This window comes from Phascolarctos cinereus, unplaced genomic scaffold, assembly GCF_003287225.1.
Source record: "Phascolarctos cinereus isolate Bilbo 61053 unplaced genomic scaffold, phaCin_HiC Scaffold_726;HRSCAF=1367, whole genome shotgun sequence".
Classification (NCBI taxonomy): Eukaryota; Metazoa; Chordata; class Mammalia; order Diprotodontia; family Phascolarctidae; genus Phascolarctos; species Phascolarctos cinereus.
In genome coordinates, this window is record NW_027556098.1 from 318831548 (window position 1) to 318858421 (window position 26874).

Consider the following 26874-nt stretch of genomic DNA (forward strand, 5'->3'; position numbering starts at 1 on the left):
CAGAGGGGGAAAGGAGCTGAGCACTTTTGAGACACTCCCTAGGGTGGGAGAAGCCGGCTGCGGGGCGGAAAGAGGCGGGACCGGGGCGGGCCTGGAGGGGAGGAGGAGCGAGCCCTGACTCGGGCCCTTTCGCGACGCTCCCTGGAGCTCCTGGGCAGCTGTTCCGCGGTGCCTGCGGGAAGGAGGGAGGTGGCAGCAGCGGCAGCCGCCGGAGGAGGAGAAAGAGGAGGAGGAGGACACAGGCACGCACAGAGGGGATGAGAGCCCCGCGCTCGGGCTAGGCGGCGGCCGCAGGATGAGCAAAGACAGGCTGGAGAAGGGGCTGGCGGCCCAGGCGAAGGACTGAGCACCGCGGGGAGGGCGAGCGCCACTGCAGCCGGCAGACTAGACGGGAGCGCTGGAAGGTGTGTGCGCGGCGGGGCCGGGGCAGCAGCAGAAGGACGAGGGGGGGTCTCGCATTCACTCTCCCGGTGCACCCGATTGGCATTGGTGGGGCAGCTGCTACCTCCTGGGCGTGCAGGCGCCGGGCACCGAAGCCCTCCCTCCCTCCTTCCCTTCTTCCTTCCTTCCTTCCCTCCCTCCCTGTCGGGGCCCCAGCTCCCTGCCTTTCTCTCCTCACCCTCCCCCAGGAGCCCGCCGGCTGCTGGCTCTCCCCCCCGAGCTCATTCAAAGCCCCGGGCTCCCTCCTAAGGCTCGCTTTGCCTGCAAAGCGCTCTCCACTCTGCAGCCTGGGCCGGAAGGCTGGAAACTCAGGCTCAGCTCCTGTCCCCTCTCCTCTAGCTGCCTCCTCTGATGATCATCCTTGCACTGCCTGCGGTCAGGGCTGCCTGCAAGAAAGCGCTCAAGGCATTCGCCCTTCTTCTAGAAATGGGAGCTACTAGTATCCCCATATTTTACTAGAGAGGGAAACTGAGCCTCAGAGAGCAGGAAGGTGATTTGCCCGCGAGTCACCAGGGCTGATCAGTGACAGACGGAGCTGGGTCAAGATGGGGTTTGCATATGTCCTGTGTCCAGATACAGGCTCTTTCCACCGCACCACGCGGCCTCCCGAACTTTTCTCCAACTTCGAGCCCACCCCTTCTCCCCACTTACAGCTGGGTTCGTGACTGGGTGTGGATTTTACTCGAGAGGCAGGGGGTCAGGGCGCAAGGTCTTTCTGGGCCAGCCTCAATTTTCCCTTTTTCCCCAAGCTAGTGGCTGCACCTTTCGCTGGGGGGCTCCGGGAGTGGCCTATTGGCTTCTAATTTGGATGCAGCCAGGAAAGCGGGGTGGAGATGGGGGGGGCAATGGGAGGAGGAGAAATGTGGATTCCGAGGCTCACATAGGCTTTGGAAGACAAAGGCCAGTGAGGGGTTGGCTAGAAAGGAGGTGGTCTCAGCTTCATCCTACAGCTGCTGGCCACAGAGAGAGGGTAAGGGAGTGTGTGTGTGTGTGTGTGTGTGTGTCTGTGTGTGTGTCTGTGTCTGTCTGTCTATGGAAAGGTGTCGGGATTCGGAAGCAGAGAGGCTGGGTTACGATCTCTCCTCTCTTACTAACTAGCTGTGTAACCTTGGGCAAGTCATTTACGCTTTTCTGGGGGCTTAGTTTCCTCCTCTCTAAAAGGTGGCAGGGATAGGATAGACTTACAGTTTCTCAGGTTCATCGCTTCTCCAAATCCTACGACTCTATTTGCTTGCTTGTGTAATGTTTTCGGGTTAGCTTTCGCCCTACCCACCAGTCCTCCTTTTCCAGAATGGGAAGGGGGTGTTGTGAGTCCAGAAATTCATCGCTTCCCACTCCCTGTTCAGAAGTTGAAATCCCCAGAACGAAACTCTATACCCTTTGGAGGGGGGAGGAATCAATCCACCACCACCGTGAGGGGAAGAAACGAAGATATAGGGGAGCCTCTGTAAAAGAAGGGGTCCTTGATTTACTTGAGTGGGGGTCTGGCTGTTAAGAGAGGCAGAAGAGTCTCCCGAAAACAGGAGACTAGAGCCTTCTGCCAGGTCACTCACATCCTGGCTAGCTCGTCTCCTCCCTGAATGTCTTTGCACTTTGGAGGGGGGAGGGGGGGGATGGATGGCAGAGGGACCGACCGCCTTGCTACGGCTGCAAGTCCAGCAGCCCCAGCGGCTAGGAAGGCTCTGGTCCCCGCCCCAACAACCCCACACTTCGGAGTTGGCTCCGCCTCCCCCCCATTTGGTCTGGCCCTCCCTCCCTCCCTCCCTCTCCCAGTTTGGAGAGAGGGGCTGTAGGCTGTGAGGGTCTTGTACAGCACCACCCCCAACCACCTCGTTTGCCTGGGATGAGTCTATTTCCAAACTGGGGGGAGAAGGGGCCATGACTAAGGAAAGATGAGATGAGGGGACCCTACTTTTCGAATGGTTCAGAAGTTTCTCCCTCCTCCATTCTGTCTGGATCAGCCCAGACATGCCAGCCAGAGAAAAGACTAAAACCTTAAGAAAGGGGGAAGTAGGGGGTGGGGAGTGACTGGCTCTGGGTTGTTTCATGGTCAGAGCTAGGAACCAGCCCTGCACACAGAGAGGGGGCAGTTTCCCAGCCAGAAATAGGATGTAACAATAATGTCTGTCCCCAACCCCTCAAACTCCTCTGACCCAAAACTTTGCTGGAGCCAAAGGATCCCCACCCCTTTTCTGAATTACTGATGCTCAGAATTTATTGCATTTCTTCCTCCCCAGCTTCTCTCTGCTCCCTCCGCACTCCCCCCCCCAGCTCAATAGTGATGTGTTGCAGAGATTCCTAAGTGCTCATTCCCAATTTAAGGAGAGGAGAGGAGATGAAGAACTCCTTAGAATGTCATTGGGAACATACCAGAACAGTGAATGATAGAGCTGGGGAGGGACCTTAATGGGACAGTGAAGGAATATTGGATCTTGAGTCTGAGAAGGAAAGTTCAAAACCCACTCCTGCCCCTTACTAGCTGAGAAACTTTGAACAAGGCATCTTTTCTCTCTGGGCCTCAGTTTCCTCATCTGTAAAATGAGGAATTTAGATGATTTGGTCTCTTAGGTCCTTTCCAGCTCTTCCACAATATGAACTTAAGAACACAGAAGACATAAGGTCACAGCTAGAAGAGACTTTACAGCAGGGGATCTTAACCTGGGTCCATAGACCCCTATAGATTTCAGGAGGTCTGTGAACTTGAATGGAAAAAATATATAACATCTTTACTTTCACTAACCTCTAACTAAAATTTAGCATATCCTTCAATTATGGATTTTATAAAAAATCATTCTGAGACGAGGTCTGTAGGCTTCACCAGACTTCTAAAGGGATTCATGATACAAAGAAGGCTAAGAACCCCTGCCTTACAGACTGTTGGCCTTACACCTAGAGCCCCTCCCATTCTACAAAGAAGGAAACCAAGGCCCACAAGTAGGAAGAGAAGAAGGGACATTAGACTAGGAGGCAGGACACTTGATATGTTATTTTGACTTTTTGTGACCTTGGACAAATTGGTTTCCCCTTCTGCTCCTCTGCAGCCTTGAACCTGAAATGGAGATAGTAATCCCTGCCTTGCCCAATTCCACAGGCCCATCAAGGGTCAAGGATCAAGTCATTCTTACTGGATAGGAAATGCCTTATAGCTACAGAGCACCATACAAAGGTGAACTAATAGTGCTGATTCTGGTATTAACATGTATGTTATTGTCGTTCAGTCATTTCAGTCACATCAAGTCTTCATGATCTCTTGTGGGGTTTTCTTGGCAAGATCCTAGAGTGGGTTGCCATTTCCTTCTCCAGCTCATTTTACAGATGAGGAAAGTGAGGTAAACAGGGTTAAACAACTTGCACAGGGTCATACAACTAGAAAGTATCTGAGGCCAGATTGGAACTCAGGTCTTCCTGATTCCAGGCCTGGTCCTTTATTTATTGCCCCACCTAGCTTCAAATTAACTTATATAACCTTGGGAAAGACAGTTCCCCTTCCTGGGCCTCAGTTTCTCTGTCTATATCGTGAAGGAACTAGACTGTGTTGATATCTGAGATCCTGTCCCTAGGCAGAGCTGTCTGGCTAATTGTCAGGGTACATACAAAAGTCCTGCTTTGTTCACTGCAGCGCTCAAAAACACAAAAGAAAGTAATCTCTTCCATTTCCTAATTTTCAGAGCACTTAGTCTATAAAAATCATAATATTTTAATACTTGGATGTGTCTGTGATCTCAGTGATGTGGGCGTGCCCTCCACCAGTGTAGATTACAACTCATTCATATAAACCTCACATTTATAGAGTGTATTATCTAACAGCTGGCATTAATAAAGTGCTCCAAGATTAATGGAGAGAGCATTAGAGTTGGAATCAGGAGAACCTGGGCTCAGTCCTCAGCTGTGGCATCAGCCACGTGACCCTGAGTAGTTATGTAACCTTAGTTTCCCCTTCTACAAAACAGGGATCGTAATACTTACAGTCTCTATCTCACAGGGTTTTTGTGAAGCTAAAATGAGATGATGTATATGAAATGCTTTGTAAATTAAAGAAGGCAAATATTATTGTTCCTGTTTTACAGATGAAGAAACTGAGGTTTGTAGACATGGAAATGACTTACCCAAAGTCACCAGTCTTGTAGCCAGATCGGAGTTCTTTTCACCACAGTGCCTCTCTTCTGGCCTTTGCTGTGTTCTCCATTGCATTAATTCAATCTGGCAAACATTAATTAAGCTCCTATGGTGTGCAGAAGAACACTGTGCTAGGCAGCAAAGAAAATGCTAAGTGTAGAAAGACATACCTTCATGGAGCTTACAGTCTAGTAGAGGCATCTAGATGTCTTATGACAGACAGAAACAGCATGTAAGATAAGAGCATCAGAGAGGCACAAACTGAGTGCCTTGCAAAACCCAGAGGCTTACCAGCCAGGGGATGAAGGGAGCCTTCTTAGAGGAGGTAGAATTTGAATTGGGCCCTTTAAAGGATAGTTAGGACAGACTAAGGAGGGAATTATTGTGTGCTCATCTTTTCTGCCAGATGTATGAAGGGCACAGAGTTCATCTCCTGCTTTCATCTCTTTATCTTCCCCAGTACCAAACATAGATTTGCCCAGAATAAGTGTTTAGAGCATCTTTTTATGATCTTGAACAAGAAACCCATCTGGAATGGAGAATCAGTGAGGGGAAGCACGTGGTCCTTACCCAACCTGGAGGAGCTGGGTTGGGAGGCGGTACATAGTGCAGACAGTTTGCTTTGACAGCCGTGAAGGGAGTGATTCCCAGGTGTGACCTGATGGGAGGGTGAATCTTAGTAGGATGTGTGTGTTATATATATACATATATATTATATATTATATTATATACATATAATATATACACATAATATGTCATATGTGTGTGTGTGTGTGTGTGTGTGTGTGTTCAAGTAGTTAGCCACGTCTAGTCCAGTCCAGGACAGAATGTTAGGTAGAATTTTTCATTTTTTGGTGTATTTTTTTCTAAGGAAAAATCAAATCACCTTTGCTAAGAGTCTGGGGAAAAAAAGTTGACTGTTGAGGGAAGTAAGGAAGGTGGAAAATGTGGTAACATGGGAAGAGTACTGGATTGGGAGTCAAAGGGCCAAAATTCAATTCTGCTAGTGACTTCTTAAGTGACCTTGGGCCAGTCATTTTAGCCTATCCCTCAGAAAGGGAGATGGACAGGTCAGAGGTATTAACCACAGGGCCCAATGCTATATCTACATTTATCAGCCTAAGGTTCTTCTGACCAGAATCCTCCAACCACTATTGGAGGCTAAGGTATATCTTATTTACAGTCTGATAGGTGGGATACCAAGAGACCTACTTCTTTTCTAGTTAAAGAACATAGAATTCTCAGAATGTTGGAGCTGGAAGGGATGATAGAACATATAATAATAATGATAACTAGTATTTATACAATGTATTAAGGTTTCCAAAATAGCCTTACAAATAATTATCCCATTTAATCCTCATAACACAGCCTTAGGAGGTAGGTGCTATTACTAACTCCACTATATAGATAAGGAAACTGAGGCCAAGAAAATTTAAGTGATATGCCTGGAGTTTAGACAACTAATAAGTGTCTGAGGTAAGTTTTGAACTCAAGTCTTCCTGATTCCAAGTCTGACACTCTGTATGAATACATCTGTTGGATAGATACCTATATATGACAATATCTAGCTGTCTGAGGGGGAGAGGGACCTTAGAACATAGAATGTCAGTGCCAAGAGATGCCTTAGAACACAATATGTCAACACTAGAAAGGACCTTACAACACAGAACATCAGAGCTAGGGGGGACCTTAGAAGAGAGAGCATCAGTTTACTTGTCTAAAAAGTGGGAGTCATGTGTACACTAAGTCACAAGGTGCTATGAGGAAAGCAGCTTGTAAACTACTCTATAATTATAAACTTTAAATAGAACTGGAAAAGAATTTCCATGAGAAAGTTGGACTTTTAGCTCTAACAGCCTCTCTCTTTTCCCCATCTGTCAGTAATAGCAGGGGAAATTCTGTCTGCCTTGCCCACTTTCTTGAGATTGATTGTGAGGGAGCTGAAGGAGATTGGGACAGGGACTGACTGCATCTGTGATTTCTTTAGCATGGAGAAGTCCTGGGTGAGAAAGCCCCCTCAAACAATGCAGGTCAGCATCCTCTCTGCAAGTTGCAGTCTTGGAACATTACCTAGAGTATTGAGGGGTGGGGAGCATCTAGAAAAGTTAAAGAGCTGCCCAGCTGTAAAGAAAGGAGTGACTTTCACAGGCATCTCCATGAAGTTGGGGATTAGAGTTTGTGGGAATGAGCCTTTAGAATGTAGGGAGTTATTTCTTCCAAGGCTCCAGCTCTTCCCACGGTTGACAGCTTCCCGAGCTGACCAGGCAGGGTTGGAGGGAGGAGAAAGGGGGAGGGACAGATGCAGAATCAGGGATTCCACTGGCGTCAGAGTTCACAGGATCATGAGCCCCGTCACCCAGCCTGTGAAATACCCTAACCCTCCCTCCTCCTGTGAGAATCTTTGGGCCAAGCAAGGAAGGGCAGGGAGTTCTTTCTGGCTTTCTTTCAGACCCTGAAAATCAAGCTGACTAAATCATTCTCCCATCAGAGGATTTCTTGTTGAAGGGTTGGGCTGTCTGGTAATTCCCTGGGTGGGAGAGGAGGCAGCAAGGAGGGGAAATGTGGGCCTGTTGGAGCCAGAATCCCCAAAGAGGAGAACAAATTATAATAGTAACAACAGCTCACGTAACTCTACCGCTTGATGGTTACAGCCCGATTCACAACTATTATTATCTCATTTGGCCCTGACTGTCACCTTCTGATATAGGGTAGGGAGTGTTATCCTTCCCCTTTCACAGCAAAGGAAACTGAGGTCTAGAGGGTAGAAGTGATTGGTCCAAGATCATATCAATACTGAATAGCAGAACCAAAACCAGAGCCGTGTTTTCTCTGAAGACCTCATCCTCAGACTTGGAAGGTTGCTCCAAGGTCATCTGGTCTAACCCCTACCTGAAGCTCAGATCCTCTGTATAAATGCTGGTGTTTTAGAAAGAGCAGTAGATCCAAAGGACCTGGGTTCAAATGCTGACTCAGCCACTTGTTATCTATATGACCTTGGGCAACTCATTTGATTATTCTGGACCTCTCCATTTCCTTGTCTGTTCAATGAGAAGGTTTGACTAGATAGTTTCTGAAGACCCTTCCAAAACTGCCAGTGACAGGAAGTTCAGTGCTTTCCAAGGCAACCAGTTCAATTTTTGAACAACTCTAATTGTTAGGAAGTTGTAGGTTGCCCAGTAGATAGAGCACTGGGCCTGGAGTTGGGAAGACCTCAATTCAAATCCAGCTTAAGACTCGTACCAGATATTTGATCCTGGGCAAGTCATTTCATCTCTGTCTGACCCTGTTTCCCCAACTGTAAAATGGGGATGATCATAAAAACAACCTGCTTCCCTGGGTTGTTGTGAGGATCAAATAAGATAATATTTGCAAAGCATTTAGTACACATAGAGTAAACACTATATAAAAATATATTCCCTTCCCCTTCTTCCCCCCTTCCTCATTCCTTTTAACCTTCCTCTTATTGATCCTGATTCTTTCTGTCCTCTGAAGGCCTAGCAAAAATGAGAGACATTTTGGAATAGTGGAAAGAACACTGGTCTTAGAGACAGAAAGTCCAGGCCTCAGGGTCAAACTCATCTGCTTTACTAGCTAAATGAGGACGTTAGAGATGATCCCTAAGGTCTCAGCCAGCTCTAATGGTTTGTGAGTCTGAATCTGTTTGTGGGACTCATCTCTGTGTCATGGATAAGTAACTCCTAGCACTTACCGACCAAGTCATCAAAAAGTTGTGATCTTCTTTGAGAGAAGAAATCACCCCACTGTGAGCTCCCTATCTGATGAAATTGCAGATACCTTTTTTGTGAGTCCATAACCCAACCCATCCCCTAGGATAACCCTTTACACACTTAAAGGCAATGGCTCTGCCTCCCCAAGTCATCGCTTCTCTGAGCCACCTGTCTCAAGTTCCATCAACCAGTCCTCATAGGGGATGGTTTCAAAATATTTAAATCCATTCATTCCAAATGTACCACGTCCCATCAGTTAGTATTTGGAGGAATTCACATTAGTCTTAAAAATATGTTCTCCCTGAAATTGGTCATCATAGCTTATATGTTGTCCATATGCTCCAAAACAGGGTAGGAGCCATGTGTCACACACTGGCCCTGGTGTAATGGAAAAAGCCTTTGCCTGGAAGTTAGAATACCAGGGTTTAAGTCCTGATTCTAACCGTATCTAGTTATATGAACCAGGCCAAACCTTCTATATCTACTGGCCCCAGCATCCCCATCTGTAACGTAGGATGATAATAATAGGTCCATTTTCTTTTTATATAATTTTGCCAAGTTTATAGGCTCATAGGATCATTGATTCAGCGATGAAAGGGACCTCTGAGTCATCTATAGGCAGCTAGAAGGCCCAATGAATAGAATGCTGGACTTGGAGTCAGAAAGACCTAGGTTTGAATCCTGCCTCAGACATTTATTAACCATGTGACCCTGGGCAAGTCACACTCTCTTTAAGCCTCAGTTTCCTCATCTGCAAAATAGAGTTAATAACACCACCTATGACTCATATTGTGAGCATCAAATAAGATAACATACATAAAGCACTGTCACACCTTAAAGTGCCATAGAAATGCTAATTATTTGGATCATTATCTAAGCCTACCCCAATAGGTCCATTTTCTATAGGACTTTCAAGTTTACAAGTTGCTTTCCCTACAACAATCCTGTGAGGTGAGAGGTGCAGGGGACACAGCAGGGCTTAGTAGGTAGAGGATAACTTGGAGTCAAGAAGGACTAGATTCAACTCTCACCTCAGACTCTTAGAGCTGGATGGCCCTGGGCAAACTGTTTCCTCTCCCTGGGTCTTAGTTTCCTAATCTGAAAAGTGGGTATAATAATACCCCCTACCACCTCACTGTGTTGTGACAATCAAATGAAATAGTGGATGTAAAGTAATTTGCTGGCCTTCAACTGCTACAGGTCCCTATCAAGTCAACTCACCTGCGTTTCTCCAGCTTCCACAGCTGTTAACAGAGGGCATCAATGTACAGGAAAACAATTTCAACAATATCAGCAGCCCCTGGTGGATGCTTTTCTCATCTACCCATGCCGCTGGGTGGGTTGGCAACTTATGCAAACACACTTCAAGATATGGGGTGAGTCAGACAAATATGTACTGAGCACAGCCCCACCCAGGCACTATAGGACAGTTTGCCCCAGTGTAGTCCAGACCCTGCCTTCAAGGAGCTCCCTGAGTAATTGGGAGGATGGTGTTAACACATGAAAAGCTAACTAACGACAGAGGCAGTGTGTGATTAGGTCCTCAAGAGTAGCAAGAGTAGCAAGGGGGTGGGGGTGGAGAAAGGTGGGGAAGACAGAGAGGAGGAGGAAGGAAGGAGAGAGAGAAGACAGAGAAAGGAAGGAGAGAGAGAAGACAGAGAAAGGAAGGAGAAAGAGAGGGAAGAAAGGAAAGAGAGGGAAAAGAGAAAGGAAGGAGAGAGAGAAGACAGAAAGGAAGGAGAGAGGAGGGAAGAAAGGAAAGAGAGGGAAAAGAGGAAAGAGAGAGAGAAGACAGAGAAAGGACAGAGAAGACAGAGAAAGGAAGGAGAGAGAGAGGGAAGAGAAAAGGGAAGAGTGAAAGGGAGAGAAGGAAGAGGAAGAAGAAGAGAGGAAAGAGAAAGAAAAGGAGAGGGAGAAAAAGAGAATGAGAAAATGAGAATAAACATTTGTTAAGTTCTTACTACTGTTTGCCAGGCACTGGGAAGCAGACTGTTTGGTGGGGGGTCTGGTGTGGAGAAGGCCAGGGAAGTGAGGCTCTTGGTGGAAGGTGAAAGCTGGCCAATCAGATCCCTGGGTGATTGGGGGAAGGTGGAAACAAAGTCTCCACACACACACACACACACACACACACACACACACACACACACACACACACACACACACACACACCCCTCCACAAGGAAATGGAGATGATAGCCTGGGTGGGGAAGGCACATCACAGAGATGTCACATAGATGTCACAGATATGGGGGATGAATTGGAGACTCAGTGTAGGGGCCCCAGATTTGGGGCCAGTGCTGGACCTGTGGCCTGGCCTGCCCTTTATGACCAATGTGAACTTGTGCACAGCATGTAATTTCTCTGAGCCTTTGTTTCCCCCTCCGTAAAATGAGAGGGTCAGATGACATAATCTGAATGAAGGTGGGGAGGATAGTTAGGGAATGCACTGGAATAACCCAGACAAAATGTGATGAAGGTGTATTTTCAGAGAATGTTCCTTTGTGCATACCTCTATAGACAGATACATGTTTGCCTGCTCTCACTAGACTGTGAGCTCCTATCAAGGATGCTCAGGCTTGGGCAGCTTTTCCTCAGACTGAGCAGAAATCTGCCTCCTTCCGATCCTGGTTTTACTGCAAACCACACAAAACAAGTCTTCTCCATGACAGTTCTTCTGATATTTGAAGCTAACCATCCAGTCTCTTCTTCCCACTCCCCCACCCCGACCCTTGCCCAAGGCTTCTCATCTCCAAACCAAACATTCCTAGCCTTTCTGTCCATAAAGCATTTCTAGCTTGTTCCCCAAATTCCCTAGTCTGCCTCCCAGATTATGAGCAGGGTTGGGTCCAGATGGGTTTGGCCAGATGTAGAGAATCTGGGACCTCAGTACCCAAACAGGCAGGCCAGCTCATTAATAATAATAATAATAATGATAATAATAATAATAATAATAATGGCAGCTAGCATTTATGCAGCACCTACTCTGAACCAGGCCCCGTACTAAATGCTATACAAATATTACCTCATTTGATTCTCACAACAACCCTGAGAAGTAGGTGTTTTTATTATCCTCATTTTATACAGAGGGTAAAGGACTTGTCTAAGTTCACCCAGCTAGTATCTGAGGCTAGATTTGAACTCAGGTCATCCTGACTCTGAGCCCAATGATCTATCCACTGCATCACCTAGATGGCTCCACTAAAAGGGGCTGCCTCTGATCCTATCCGCTCCTTACCCTTCTTGCCAGCCTGACCAGTCCTTGTGTAACCTGCAAGGCCCACAGTAGAAATCTGGACAGGACCCAACTGCCAACCCCACAACATTTCTCAGAGTCCAGATGGAGCGCCCTTCAGGGAACTCTTCATCAGCAGACATTTAGTAAGTTTCTACTCTGCACCGAGGCTCCATGCTTGGTGATTTCAGCGATCGTTATCTTGGAAAGGGACCTGAGAACACAGAATGCTAGATCTCAGGATGTAGAACACAGAATCTCAGAACCATGGGGGATCTTTGGCTCCCCAAAGACTGGAGTAAAATCCTTCTACTTCTAAGAAGAAAATCAGGCTCAGTGCATGTCCTGGGCTAGATGTTTGGTTGACTAAGTGAGAAGAGGGAGACTGCCTTAGGATGCTACCTACGATCAAACACTGGAATTTGGGGCCTAGAAAGAGGGAATGGAAAAGCTGACATTCTTTGATACCTCCAGTCCTGTCACTGAGGCTTACCCTATAGTAGTTTGGGGATAAGGTGAAAAGCGGGGTCTATGGTTAGGAGAGGAGATTCCAGACAGCATCTGATTCTGTAGAAGTGAGAGGGAAGGGAAATATCATGACAAGGAAGGAAAGAAGGGTTCTACACTTAACCCTCCACCCCTAAACAGGCCCAGAGGCTGCCTCTATGATAAAGCATTTATATATTGCTTTAAGAGTTGTAAAGCACTTTTAAAATACCTCATTTTGTCCTCACAACCATTTTAGGAGGTACATGCTATTATTATCTCCATTTGGCAGGTGTGGAAACTGAGGCAGACAGGTTAAGTGATTTTCCCAGGGTCACCTGGCTAATACATATCCAAGGTAGGATTTGAACTCAGGGCTTCTTTGTGACTCCAGGGCCAGTGCTCTATAACAACAACAACAACAGATACTTTTTTATTGTTGTTCAGTTGTGTCCAACTCTTCATGACCCCATTTGGAGTTTTCTTAGCAAAAATGCTGGAGTGGTTTGCCATTTTCTTCTCCAGTTCATTTTATAGATGAGGGAACTGAGGCAAACAGAGTTAAGTGATTTGTCCAGGGTCACACAGCTAACAAGTGTCTGAGGCTGGATTTGAACTCAGGGAGATGAGTCTTCCTGGTTCTAAGCCCGGTGATCTATGTACTGGCCACCTAGCTGCCCCAGTAAGGCAGAACTCTATCAATTCCAATTTCCAGCTACATAAGGGCTACCCTATTAGGTACTGCCATCACTGGTGGTATCTTCTCTGGGACAAGATGAGATCCTCTGTCAGGAAAGGGGTAGAGGGAATTCCTGTATTCTCAGCCACCTTGCACTAGATGCCTCTGAATTTCCTCCCAATCCTGACATGCTATGACTAAGCCCTCCATGGCTACCCCAGCCCACCACAATTTCCCTTTTATGAAGTCCTAGCCTTTACTGTTCACATCCCACACCTGGCACCGCCCTAACAAAATATGTCTTATCCTTTGAAATAGACTAAGCTTATTGAGATAAGGAACCCATGAATGGTGTGCTCTGCTCCTGGAAAATTCCCATGTGGTTTAGGAAAAAAAATCTGATTTCCATTGCTTGCCCTGATATATACTCTTATCCCCTACCAGGTGTGCCCCTTGACAAGGACAGGAACCACTCAGAACTTCAGTTTCCTAGCCTAAGACTTGGAAAGGACCGCAAATTCCAAATCAAATTCAACCTAAACTTACAGAAGAATCCCTAGTCCAAGTACATGGCCATCTAAGCTTTTACCTGACAGTCTCCACCATCCCCCAAGGCAACCCAATTCTGAGGACAGTTTTTTGTTTGTTTGTTTGTTTTTGGTTTTTTGGTTTTTGTTTAGGCAATGGGGTTAAGTGACTTGCCCAGAGTCACACAGCTAGTTAGTGTTATGTGTCTGAGGTCAGATTTGAACTCAGGTCCTCCTGAATCCAGGGCCAGTGCTCTATCCACTGTACCACCTAGCTGCCCCCAAGGACATTTTTCCTATGGAGACTGGCTGCCTCTACATCTTCTGGCCTTTGTGCCTAGTTTTTTCCCCAAGGCCAATAGGAACAAGGCTGTGCCCTCTTCTGAGGGACAGACCTACAGATACTAGAAGACAGCTATCAGCCACGCTGAGTCATCTCTTGTCTGGATAAAACATCTATTGTTTCACCTGACCTTCACATGGTGTGATATAAAGGGCTTTCACCCTTCTAGATACCCTCCTGGATACTCTCTACTCTATTACTGTGGCATCGAAACTGGCACTTTATCAGTGTGCCTTAAAGGTGGTACCCAGAAATGTACACCATTCTCCAGACAGGGTCTGAGCAGAGCTATCTGTAACAGGACCATCATCTTCCTTATCCTGGATACCCTTCCTCCTGCCTTCCCCTTCTTCCCTCCCTTTCTACCTGTCTCTCCCCTCATTTTTCTGAAAATATCAATGCCTTTTAGCTTTCCATCAATCATTTCTTGGGGAAAAAATTTTAATACCTCTCCTCCTTCCAACGAAGCCTACCTTGTAATCACAATTTTTCTCAGTGCAACTGAAGACATTTGCTGCATTGACTTGAGAGACACTGTGGCCTAGTTATGGGGGAGGGGGACACCTGTGGCCTCAAGCCACATGTGGCTTCTAGGTCCTCAAGTGCTGCTCTTTGACTGAATCCAAACTTCACAGAACAGATAGATTCCCTTAATAAAAGGAATTGTTCTATAAAACTTGGACTCAGTCAAAAGGCCGTACCCAAGGACCTAGAAGGCCACATGCAACCTCAAGGCCACAGGTTCCCCACCCCCGAAGCCTAGTAGATAGCATGTTGCCACTGGAAATGGAAAACTCTGGTTCAAATCCTGCCACTGGTGCTAGCTGCATGGCCACGGGCAAATTACTTAAGCTCTCTAAGCCTTGCTCTCTCTGTGTGTAAAATGGGAGTGATAATATGAGGTGTTTGGCACACCCTGGACTTGTGGGATTCCTTCAGTGTTTGTCAAGAGATGCTTCCTTTGTTTATCCCCTTTCCCCTCTCTTCTTCATTTCTGTTCATTCATGTCAGTCATGGCCAACTCTTCATGACCCCATCTGGGGTTTTCTTGGCAAACATGCTAGAGTGGTTTGCCATTTCCTCCTTCAGCTCATTTTATAGATGAAGAAACTGAGGCAAACAGGGTTAAGTGATTTGCCCACAGTCACATAGCTAGTTAGTGTCTAAAGCCAGATCTGAACTCACAAAGAGGAGTCTTCCTGACTGCAGGCCTGGTGCCCTATCCACTGCATCACTTACCTCCCCCCCCCGCTTCCTTTTTTCTCAGAGCAGATATGGAGAACCACTTATCTGGCTATAACTGGCTGTATCATAGTCTCACATTGGGAACCCCAGACTTTCACAAGAGAAGCTTTGTACTGAGACTCGGTAGAGGTACAAGGAAGGAGGGTGGCAAGGATTAGCCTGATCCTTCTGGTGCCAGATCTGACCACAGGTGTCAGAGGCAGGCCATCTAACCCAGTGAGGGGCCTGAGGTTGGAGCCCTATCCATGCTATTCCCACCAAGTGGGACCTGCCCACCCTTCTAAATATGGCCAGTGCCTGAGAACTCCTTTCCTCCTGGGTCAGCCCATTCCTTTGTTGGGAAGCTCTGACTATGAGACAGTCCTGAAGAATCCGAGGATTCAGAATCTTCGAAGTCATCTGGTCTAACCCCCTCACATTTTACAGATTGGCCCCCCCTAAGGCCCAGAGAAGACTGACTTGCCCATGGCCACACAGCTTTCCCTCTATTGAGCTGAAATTTGCCCCCTTTGACTTCTCTACAGTCAGTCCTAGCACTGTCTTCTGGTGACAGAACAACTCTCCTCCCTTTTCTTTGTGATAACTCTTTGGGTATTTGAAAGCAGGAAAAATGTCTTCCTTCCCTGTTTCCAAATCTTCTTTCTCCTAGTCCAATGTCACCGATTTCTTTAGCCAGTCCTAGTAAATAGCAGAGCTGGGATTCAAACCCAGGGCCCCTAAATCCCAAACCAGTGCTGTTTCCTCTGTACTATATGGCCTGTAGTTCTTTCACTATCCTGGTCACCTTCCTCTGGATTCTCTCTAGCATTTCCTGGAAAAGACCTTAGATGTAGGATTGTCAGAACACAGATTTAGAGCTGCCCAGGTCCTTTGAGGTCATGTGGGGGAAACTAAGGCTCAGTGAAATGAGGCCCCATCTGCCCTCCAGATGGAGTCTGACCAGGGCAGAGTACAGCGGCAGCTATTGCTTCCCTCCCTCTGGACACTGCCTCTCTGAAGGAGCCTAAGATGGAGATGTGGCTCTGGCACCTCAGGGTCAGCTCAGAAAATGAGGCACTCGTTTGCACGCTTTCCTCGGCAGCTGCCCAAGGAACTGTGCAGAGTAAGACATGCATAGAGTGGCTTCCAACAGGAGTTTGGGGCTGGATCCCTGTAGTCTGCCCTTAATTACTTCCACCTGGGCTCTGCGGCAGCCGCCCGTCCAGCCTCTCCCCTCCCTGATGCTGCTTGTAATCTCATGGTGATTTCTCCTCTGTTCCCCTCCTTATTCTCCCACTTCGCCTTCCTCCTTTAAGAAAAAACAAAGGGGCAAAAAGCCATCCTTGGAGCTGGGATCCCAATGAGAGAGAGCCTGTGGGTACCCCTCACCGTGAAATCAAGTTAGGTCATGGGAGAGGCTGAGTGGGAGAAAAGATGCCTGCTCAGCTATTGCCTCTCCCTAGAGGTACTAAAGCAAAGGTGGAATGACTGACTGACTACCTGTCGGGTGTCTTGAAGAGGGGATTCTCCTTCAGGTAGGGGTTGGACTGCCTGTGTGGGGAGGGCCAGCAAACTGCAGCATCCAAGAGGGTCATCAGATGTAACTTTAGAGCTGGAAGGGATCTTGGAGGTCATCTGGTCCAGTCCCCCCCACCCCCCTTCGCCTCCCATTCCTCATATCTGAGGCAAAGAGAGATGTGACTTGCCCAAAGTCACACAGCTAGTAGGATTCAGTCAGAACTGAGAGTGTCAGTCGTGGAAAGGACCTTATACCATAGGATCATGGGAGCACAAATTTAGAGCTGGACAAGTTCTTGGAGTTGTTTTGTTTTGTTTTGTTTTAATGGGGGGGAAACTGAGGTTTAGAGCAATTTAGTGACTTGCTCAAAGTCACATAGCGAGTAAGTGTCAGAGAGAGGATTTGAACCCAAGTCTTTCTGACTCAAATCCAGCACTCCACCCGCTACACCATGCTGCCTCTAACATTACATCATGATATCTAGATAGGACTTTAGAATATAGAAAGTCAGAAGCAGAAAGGAACTTAGCAAACAGTCTTTCAGGGCTAAAAGAGCTTTGGAACATTGAATGTGGGAGCTAGACTTTTGAACAATGGTTCTCAAATGTTAAAAATTACGAGGGACCTCCTAAAAGAGCTTTGAGATCCATATTTGCTATATTATAATTTATATTAGATATCCATATTAGGATCTATATTAGATATCCATGTTTACTATTATTATAATTTATATCCAATATCCATATTAGGATCCATATTAGATCTCCACATTTGCTATTATTATAATTATATTAGATATCTGTATTTACTATTATTATAATCTATATTCAATATCTACCCATATTTGCTATTATTATAATATATATTCAATATCTACCCATATTTGCTATTATTATAATATATATTACATATCCATAGTAGAATCTATATTTCATATATATATATGCTATAATTAGAAATGAAAACATCTTGGTACTATTATGAAAATAGTTTTAGTTTGGGGACCTGCTAATTTCCCAGACCACACTTTGAAAACTCCTACCTTAGAGAATTAGAGAATTAATCTTAGCATTCATTCCTTTCAACATATTCAGTTTAACCAGCAAGTCTAAATACCTACTTCCTATCTGGTAGGCCCTGTGCTGGTGACACTTTGGTGGCTAGAGATTTTATCTTCAGTGGTACAGCTCAGAATCCATCCACACCTTCTCTTGCTGAGTGATTCCTTTCCATGGTCATGTCTTCTTATAAATCCTCCAAAGGCAATCTACCAAACACACTGGAGATCTTTCTCTAGGCCTTTCCACATTCTTGGAAGAACTAATATGGTGTTTGGACTTGGGATGCAAATGTGAAAAAGGCCCCTACACTTACAGAATCTTAGGATGTAGTGATAACGACTCACTTTTCTACCCTTCTAGGGTAGGTGGCATGAATATTATTTTAAAGCTAGAGAAACTAAGTCCAAATAAGGGGAACTAATTTAATTTGCTTAGAGTAATTTGTTGTTGATTAGTCATTTTTCAGTCATGTCCAGCTCTTCATAACCTCGTTTGGGGTTTTCTTGGCAAAGATACTGGAATGGTTTGCCATTTCCTTCTCCAGCTCATTTTGCAGATGAAGAAACTGAGGCAAACAGGGTTAAGTGACCTACCTAGGGTCACATGCTAGTAAATGTCTAAGACTAGATTTGAACTCACAAAGATGAGTCTTCCTGGCTGCAGGCCCAGGTGCCTATATGAGGTAGGTAGTATAAATAGTAGAATCCCTATTTTACAAATGAACAAACTCGGGCCCAGGGAGGGGAAATGAACTGAGACTCCGTTCACCCCACGGTGTCACAAGTCAGGTTGTCTGTGTTTGGGGAAGAGGGGCTCAGGTCCCTCGAGCCTCCTTTTGTATGTGAGCTTTGGGGTCAGCCATCAAAGCCCCCCAGAGTGGGGAAATGATTATGGAGGTGTGAGAGGAAGAGGGAGACTTTTCCCTGAGCTCTTTTTGTATTTCAGAAAAATGGCAAATTTTCAGGAAACACTTTCTCTTTCCTGAATTTTCCCATTCTTCTCCTCCTTACAGTTTCATCACCCTCTCCTTCCAAGCCCATCTAGAAATTCCCTGGCCACCTTTCCCAAGTAGCTCTCTTGTCCCAATTGTGGCCTCCACAAGCCATCTGTCTTCCTTCTTTCAAAACCAGCAGTAGACTCACTCCGTTAGCAAACCAACCCTCAGCCTTTCTTCATGCTAACAGCTCCCTGAGGTGTGACTCAATGCTGAGCAGAAGTTGAGAAAGGAGAGGGCCATAGAATGTCAGAGGAGGAGGATGTAGAATGTTAAAGCGTAAGCTTGGGATGTCAGAGCCAGAAAAGGCCTTGGAGGCTAGAATGTCTGAATATATCAACCGATCAATGTGTATTTATTATTAAGTGTTACTGTATGCTGGGCACTGTGCCAAGTTCTAGAATACAAAGAAAAAAAGGAAAAATAGCCCCTGCCTTCCACAAGCTTACGTTCTAATGAAGAAGTCTATATACATAGACTGGTATAAACAAGGTTCGTAGAGTAGATACAAGGTAACTTTAGAGGGAGAGACACTTGGCATCCAAGGAGTTTAGATGGTGCGGTGGGTAGAGCACTGGCCCTGGAGTCAGGAGGTTCTGAGTTCAAATTTAGCCTCAGCCATTTACTGGCTGGATGACCCTGGACAAGTCACTTCATCTATTTGCCTCTGTTTCCTCAATTATAAAATGGGGATAATAATAGCCACTCCAGGAAACTGAGGCAAACAGGGTTAAGTGACTCGCCCAGGGTTACAGTTAGGAAGTGTCTGAGACCAGTTTTGAACTTATGAAGATGAGTCTTCCTGATAGAGCTCAGTGCTCTATCTATTGTGCCAACTAACTGCCCCTCAGATAATATTAGTAAAATGCTTAAGACAGTGCCTAGCATATAGTGGGCACTATATAAATGTTAGTTTTTTATTATTACCATTATTAGCTAGGAGAAAAAGCCTCCTGAAGAAGGTAGCACTTAAGTCCTACGGAACATAGAATGTGAAGGCTGGAAAAGGACCCATGAGATCAGCTAGTCAAATCCTTCCATTTTACAGAAAGAGAAACTGAGGCCCAGAAATAGAAATATATAGAAGAAGCGGTAGCCTTGCCCACCTCAGTAAATAGTAGAGACGCTTTAAGGTCAGACAGCTCCTTTGCAGACCAAGGTCAGGTGAAAGATAGATGAGACAAAGAAAGCCAGTGGAAACAGAAGGTGGCATGCTTGATTTTCCTTATTCACAAGTTTGGTGTTTGGATATATTTTTCTCAAGGCTAAAGCCTCCTTGTTTTTGTCTCTCCTGTGTGTACCAGGTTTCATGTCATTGGGCTTTTTATTTTCTTTTTAAAAGCCTGGATGGCTGACAAGTTCTCGTTCCTGCCCCCTACCTTCTTATTTCTAAAGGAGATTTTTATGCATTACTTATTTACTCAGCATCCATTAATGTCCCTGCCCCAGACCTCCAACCCAGTCAAGGGCAATTCCTGGTCTTCGAGAACATTTCTTTCTCAGTCTTACCCAAATTTGCACTAGGTTAGTGATAGAGCTCAGCCTAGAGCCCACTTCTCTCTGCTGGTCTAAACAGCTTTATTTTTTTTAATTTAAAAAAGTTTCATTTTTAAACAATAGAAATCTATTTTCTCTTCCTCCCATCCCCTATCCCATTAAAAAGGAAAGGAAAACTCATTTCTTGTATACTTAGGCAAAATGAATTCCCCCATTGACCATGTTTAAAAATCCAGGTCTGATCCTGCCCCCTGAACTGTACACCCCTCTGTTCCCCACCCCCCATCAGGAGGTAGATAGCATCAGTCCTCAGGAATCATGGATCGCATTGATGAGAGCTCTTCCAGCTTGCAAAGTGGTTTGTCCTTACAGTTGGGTTGTTAACATACAGAAATTGTTCTCCTGGTTTTGCTCGTTTCTCCTGCACCAGGTTGATTCCCCAGCTCACCCCACGCCCAACTTTCTTACTTAAAATGTTGTTTCACACAAGTCACCCAGGAAGGGTGCAAAATTCATTAAGTGTTCCCCTTAGCTCCCAGAGGCTTCTGCTCAGTTCTTGTCACTCACTTTTTAGCACGTAAAAACAACATGTCAAATCCTGGAACACAGAATGTTAGAACATCCCCCTTCTACGTCCTAAAGATCAGGTGTCTTTCAATGCTTTGTAGTTCAACTCCCTTATTTTACAGACTGGAAAACTGAGATCAAGAGAGGAAAAATTACTTGCCCAAGGTCACAGAGCAAGTCAATGGTCAATCCATCTTTCTTAAGGTCCTATTACTTAGAGCTAGAAAAGATCTTGGAAATTATTTCATCTAATTTTATATATGAGGAAACTGAGGCTTAAGAGCTGGGAAGTAAATTGCCTGAGACTCACACAGTGAGTTGGTGATGGAGCCAGCACTCAAATTCAAGTCTCATACCACTGCATGCTAACCCTCCCAATTTGAATTCAAGGCTTTTAAACTGAATCCCCTTTTTACTATACCATGCAGCCTTTCATAATTACTTTTGGAGTCAGGAAGACCTGGTTTTGAATCCTGCTTCACATACTTACCAGCTGTGTGTGATCCTAGGCAGGTCTGTTAGCATTTGTGGGCCTCAGTTTCCTCATCTGTAAAATGAGGGGTTTGGCCCCCATGACCCCTAAGGGCCCTTCCAAGCCCTACATCTGTGGCCGTGTGAACAATAATACAATACAACAAATATTTCTTAAGCATCCACTATAGCTTTGCACACTGGGGAAGTATAAGATTTAGAAAAAAAAAACCCACTATCCTTTCCCACAAGGAGTTAGTAAAGAGCTTAGAGTTTAGAAGAGAAGTCATTTTCCCTCACTGGGCCTGTGTAATGAAAGGATTGGTTTCATTGGACTTTTCTGTAAGGTCCCTCCAAGATTCAGTTCTAACTGGCTTCATGACCTTATATAAGTCATTTCTCCTCTGGGTCTCAAATTTTCTCCCAGAAGGCAGAATGAAGGCCAGCAGGTGAAAACTGTAAAAAGTCAGATTTAGTCTTGAACAGCATGCTATCAGAGCTTTTCCAAAGCAGAATGGGATGCCTTGGGGAAGTTGCAGTTTCCCTCTCAGAGGTGTTCAAGCAAAAGCCAGATGACCTCTGCTCTGGTATGTTACACAAGGGATTTTCTTTTTAGACTAGGTCTCCCTATCTCACCCAGGCAGGAAGTGCAGTGGCCTATCGTGAGCCCAACCCTGCTATCAATAGGTGTGGGAACTGTGACCTACTCTGTTTCCAACCTGGGCCAGTTCACCCTTCCGTAAGCAAACGGTGCCAGGACAAATAGTATGAACGCCCAATCAAATTAGCCCACTGCTGCTCCGAACTGCTGAGTTCAAGCCAGCTCCTAGCCTTGGTCTCATTAGTAACAGGGATTATAGGTGTGGGCCTTCCCTCCTGGCCCTCAGTGGAGATTCCAGTTCAAGGACAGGTTGGGCTAAAGAGAGAGTCCCTGAGGTTCCTCCTAACCTTGAGAGTGTGAGATTTTTCTGTAAAGTAAGAAAATGGGACAAAGTCAGTGAATTTCGAGCTGGAAGTAACCCCAAAAACCATCTACTCCAATCCCCTCCTTTTACACGAGGGAAAACGGAGGCACCAAGCTAAGATAACCTGCCCAAGATTTCACAGGTAGTAAAGAGACGTGATTTCCCCCCAGGTCTTCCGAGTGGCAGTCTCATTCCAGTCTCATCTCTAATATTTCTTCCATTTCTTCCCAATAGTCTCCAAGGTACTTTCTCCTCCACTCTCATTCCCTTCTTTGTCCATACGGTGGCTGAGTCAGGCTGGAGTTGGGCCTTGTTGCATAACCCAAGATCTGACAAAAGTGACTATTTCATATTTAATGACCACAGAGTTGTATAATCACCTGGGGTGACTGAAGAATAATCTCTGGAGCTTTCTCTCTCATCTTGCTTTCTTAAACCTTTGGAATGGATCTATGTAAGAAGAGCTGAGCCTGGCACAGGAGCTCAGACCATTTGGATGTCATTAATAGTATGCACAGTAAACAGGCTGGAACACAATACAGGGCTTAGGGTAACTTTTCTACCCCGCTTTGTTTCCTGAAATTCTGAACACCCTGGCCCTCCCAACTAGGGTTTGGCATGAAAGGCACCTGAACAGGCTTTAATCTGAAAATTGGCCTATCTGAAAGGAACAGGAGGCCAGCAGGGGGAAAGGGGTGGAGGATAGGATGGATGGGTTTGGGGGACTGGGTACAAGCCAGCTGTGTTTGTCCTCACTCTGTATCAGAGTCCTGGGCAGATAGAGTTGCTGGCCCTTTAAATGTTTCATGGGAGCAAGGCCAGGGAGAGGGAGGTAAGTTCAGGAAGGGAGGGCTGTCTGGCTGAACCAGGCAGAGTGCTTGGGGAGGCACAGAGCCTTCCTCAAATAGGCTTATCTTGGAATCCTATGAGTAGTCCTTGGTGCCAAAGTGTAAGACATGACAGAGGCACTGGGCTCCTTCCTGGCTTGAAGTGACTTCTTTTCTTGGGTGAGCTGACATTGGTCAAACTCCACTGGAGAACTATGTCCAGTTCAGTGCATTATGGGCTAGATTAGACATTGATGCACTAGAGAGGAGGATCTTGGTGTCACAGATTGGGCACAGGGAGGCAAAGAGACCCAGAGTTTGTGACCTGGGCTGAATCACTTTCCATCTTTGGGCCTCAGTTTCCTTTTCTGTAAAATGAGACTAGATAATATCTAAGGTCTTTTTCAGCTCTTCAGATAATGATCCTGTACAGAGAAGGATAATCTACTAGGATCAGTAGAGGAAATGTGGATGTTTAACCTGGGGAATAAAAGACCTGAGGGAAGGGGGTCTTCATGTGCCTAAAGAGCTGTCCTAGGGAAGAGGAAGTGGACTTTTTTTGCTTGGTCCCAGAGGGAAACAGATTGGGATAATGCACGGCAGTGAATTCCTTGTCTAGACATTTTCAATCAAAGATTGCATGACCACTTCTTGGATATGCTATAGATTTTTAACTAGGGGCTGTACTACATGCCTTTTGAGGTTTCTTCTGACTCTTAAATGTTGTGATTCTATGACAAGGCGGATTTCATCTCTATATAAGGAAGGGAATCCTAAGACTCAGAGCTGGCCTACGATGAAATGGGCTGCCTTAGTAAGGAAGGAGCTCCTCATCACTGGAGGTATTCAGGCAGAGCCTAAATAATTATTTGTTGGGGACATTGTAGAAGGAATTACTTCAGGGGTTGGGAGACTGGACAGGAAGAATCTGAGATTTCCGTCAGGGCTGAAATTCTTGGTGCTGTCCTGGGAGTCAGAAGACCCAAGTTCTAACCTCACTTGTGCTATTGACTTATGATGTCTTCTAGACCAAATCTGTCTCCTGTGAAATGATGGAATGGATTTAGGTGGTCACTGAGGTCTCTTCCAGCTCTGACGTTCTGTGTCTCGGGGTCCTTCCCAGCCCTGACATCCTGTGGTTTTATAAAATTGCCCTTTATGCTGGGTGTTGACATCTCTCAGACCCTGACCCTGCCCTCGTTCTTTTTGTCTTCCAGGCTGCACAATGCTGTGGTCCCTCTGGCTTCCTCTCCTGTTCCTGGCCCCTTGTGCCAGGGCCATCCACCCATGTTTCCCAGGCTGCCATTGTGAAGTGGAATCCTTTGGCCTGTTTGACAGCTTCAGCTTGACCCGGGTGGACTGCAGTGGCCTGGGTTCCCACATTGTCCCAGTCCCGATCCCCCTGGACACAACCTACCTGGATCTGTCCTCTAACCAGCTGGAGGCAGTCAATGAGTCCATGCTCACAGGACCAGGTTACACCACTTTGGTGGGCCTCGACCTGAGCTACAACCGCATCACCAAGATTTCTTCCACCACCTTCTCCCGGCTCCGATATCTAGAGTCCTTGGACCTAAGCCACAATGCGCTGGCGGCCCTGCCTGAGGAGAGCTTTGCCAGCTCTCCCCTGAGCGAAGTGGATCTGAGTAGTAACAAGCTAACAGAGATCTCCATGGACGCCTTTACTTCTCGAGGGCAGGGGAAACCCCTCAATGTGGATCTCTCCCATAACCTCCTTACCCGGGTGATTCGGCCACACCTGGACAGGGGCACCCCCAACATCCAGAGCCTAAACCTCTCCTGGAACCAGCTACAGGACGTGCCTGACCTCCAGGGTCTCCCCCTGCGCTACCTCAATCTGGATGGCAATCTCCTGAGCAGGGTCCAGGCAGGGGCCTTCGCTGGGTTGAAGGACCTCATTCACCTGTCACTCAGCAGCCTCCGCCGCTCTACAGAGCTTGCCCCGTTTGCCTTCCGTGACTTGCCGAGCCTCCAGGTTCTGGACTTGTCAGGCAACCCCAGCCTTCAGTCAGCCAGGGCCGAGGTCTTCTCCAGCTTGAACTCTCTGCAGGAGCTGAATCTATCAGGCACGGGGCTGGCAGTCCTGCCTGACAGGCTTCTGAAATACCTCCCATCCGTCAAGAGCATCACCCTGGGGAAGGACATCTGGTGTGTCAAGGTGGTCAAAGAGGGCCAATACCGACGAGAGCTGGGCCAGACCAGAAAGGAAGTCTTGTACTGCCATGATGGCCACGGCGCCATGGCCAAAGCCCCCTATGTGTTGTAATAAACGTCACAGATATCACCAGGAGAGGTGGAAATAGGGAAGGCCCCTGGAGGGTCTGGGGAAGGGTAGGACCCACATGGAGGTGGAAGGAAGAAAAGCTACACTACACCTCCATTGCAAGCAGATACTGAGGCCTACCCTCATGCCATTTTTTTTGGGTAAGCCTGTCAGTTTAATTTATATTTATATGTGCCAATACCAGGTTCAACTCCTGATAGAGAAAGAGAGAGAGAGAGACAGACAGACAGAGAGAGAGAGAGAGAGAGAGAGAGAGAGAGAGAGAAAGTGTGTGTGTGTGTGTGTGTGTGTGTGTGTGTGTGTGTGTGTGTGTGTGTGCGCGCGCGCACGTGTGCATGTCCTACTATTCCTCTGCCTAGAGGCTCCCCCGTGAGGCCACTCTTGCTCTTGCCCTGAGCAAAAATTCCCAACAGGGCTTCTATTTCCTAGTCTCCTGAGTAGCACCTGGGACCAGTTAGAGAATATTGGGAACCAGCCATCAGAGCTGAGGTGTGACAGGAAACATTTCTGACTCCAGAATGCCCCTGACTTGGACATCCCCTTTCTGGACTCTGAGGGAAGAGATGGAAATCTTCAGGAATACCCCACCCATGGGTCTGGGGAGTCATCAGAGCTTAGGCGGAAGTTCAGGACCAAGAGAAGAAGGAATAAACATGCCTGAGGGTGTGTCCTCTCCATCTCAGATATCTCTGGTCCCTCCTCCAGCATTCCCCAGCTCACATCTCCAATTTTCCCCTTATCCTTGACTTAGTTATCCTCTGGCTCGGACATCCTCCCTCCCTGACCCACACCACCCACAGCCATGTAATGTAGCCCATGGCTCGTTTGGTGCCAAAGTGGGCCCCGAGCCCACCTCTGCCTATATACCCTTGGTGTTTTTCCCAAAGTGCCTTCCCCCAATGCCTTGACTCACACTGTGCTCAGGCATCTTTCTCTTAGGGGGGTTTGTTTTGTTTCGTTTTGTTGTTGTTGTTGTTTTTTTAATAATGGACAAGCTGAACGAATAAATCAATAAAGAAGGTAGTCATACCAAATAAATGTTTTCTCATCTGAAAAACTTCTGGGGTGTGAGGAGCTGTGTACATGTGTTGTGTCCTATTGATTTACTGGGGACCCTTCTGTGCTTTTGTCCTCCCACTCCAGTTATACATTTTGCACCGATTTATTCTTTCCTATAAGACCTTTCCTTAAATACCAGTCTGTGGATAACTGAGGAATATACTGATATAGAAAAAAAAAAAGCATTGATATCTAAGCACCCTAAGGGTTTGAGTAGACTTCACAGTCAGCATGAGTCAATCCTGTCAAATGGAGCCCAGAAAATGAATCAAGTCTTAAGCCACTCTGAGAGGCATGACTTCTAGATTGAGAGAGATGATCACGCTGTGGTGCTGTGGCCTGAGCAGACCACGTCTGGAGGAGATGCCTGGGGTATGTAGGGAGGAGGTTAAAGTTCGGGTGGGAGTGGGGGTCAAGAAGAGAAACAACTTCCCCTCTGCCCAGTCTGCTCAGTTCTAGGTGCCACATCTTAGGAAGGACATTGAGGAAATGGAGAGCATTCAGGAAAGGACCCCATTGATGGAACTAGGGATGTTTAGCCTAGAAAAGGAGAGAGAAGACTTGGGTAAACATGGTAGCTGTCTTTGAACTATTGGGATGGTTGTCTTATGGGAAAAGCCCCAGAGGACAGAAGTAGGAGCCATGGGTAGAAGTTGGATCAAGGCCAATTTAAGTCTTGATGTCAAGAGAAGCTTCTGAGTTCTCCCAGAGTGGAGCAGGCTATACAGGAAGGCAGTAGTGGCCTCCTCCTTAGGGGCTTTCAAGCGAAGGCTGACTGACCACTTGCCAGGTAAGCTATGGAGGGAAATCTTTTTCAGGTATAGGTTGGACGA

At 46.4% G+C, this 26874-nt stretch overlaps 1 protein-coding gene across 1 annotated transcript; it reads left to right on the forward strand.

Annotated features, from left to right (window-relative positions):
• Nucleotides 1-26039, forward strand: TSKU (tsukushi, small leucine rich proteoglycan). The gene is made up of 2 exons (XM_020989520.2): nucleotides 1-404; nucleotides 23895-26039. The coding sequence occupies exon 2, from the start codon at nucleotides 23903-23905 to the stop codon at nucleotides 24962-24964; it is 1062 nt and encodes a 353-aa protein (XP_020845179.1). The 5' UTR covers nucleotides 1-404; nucleotides 23895-23902; the 3' UTR covers nucleotides 24965-26039.
• Nucleotides 26040-26874: the final 835 nt, after the last annotated feature.

What these genes read in the sequence shown, in the direction of transcription:
- TSKU (XM_020989520.2), top strand. Translation starts at nt 23,903, where the DNA reads ATGCTGTGGTCCCTCTGGCTTCCTCTCCTGTTCCTGGCCCCTTGTGCC.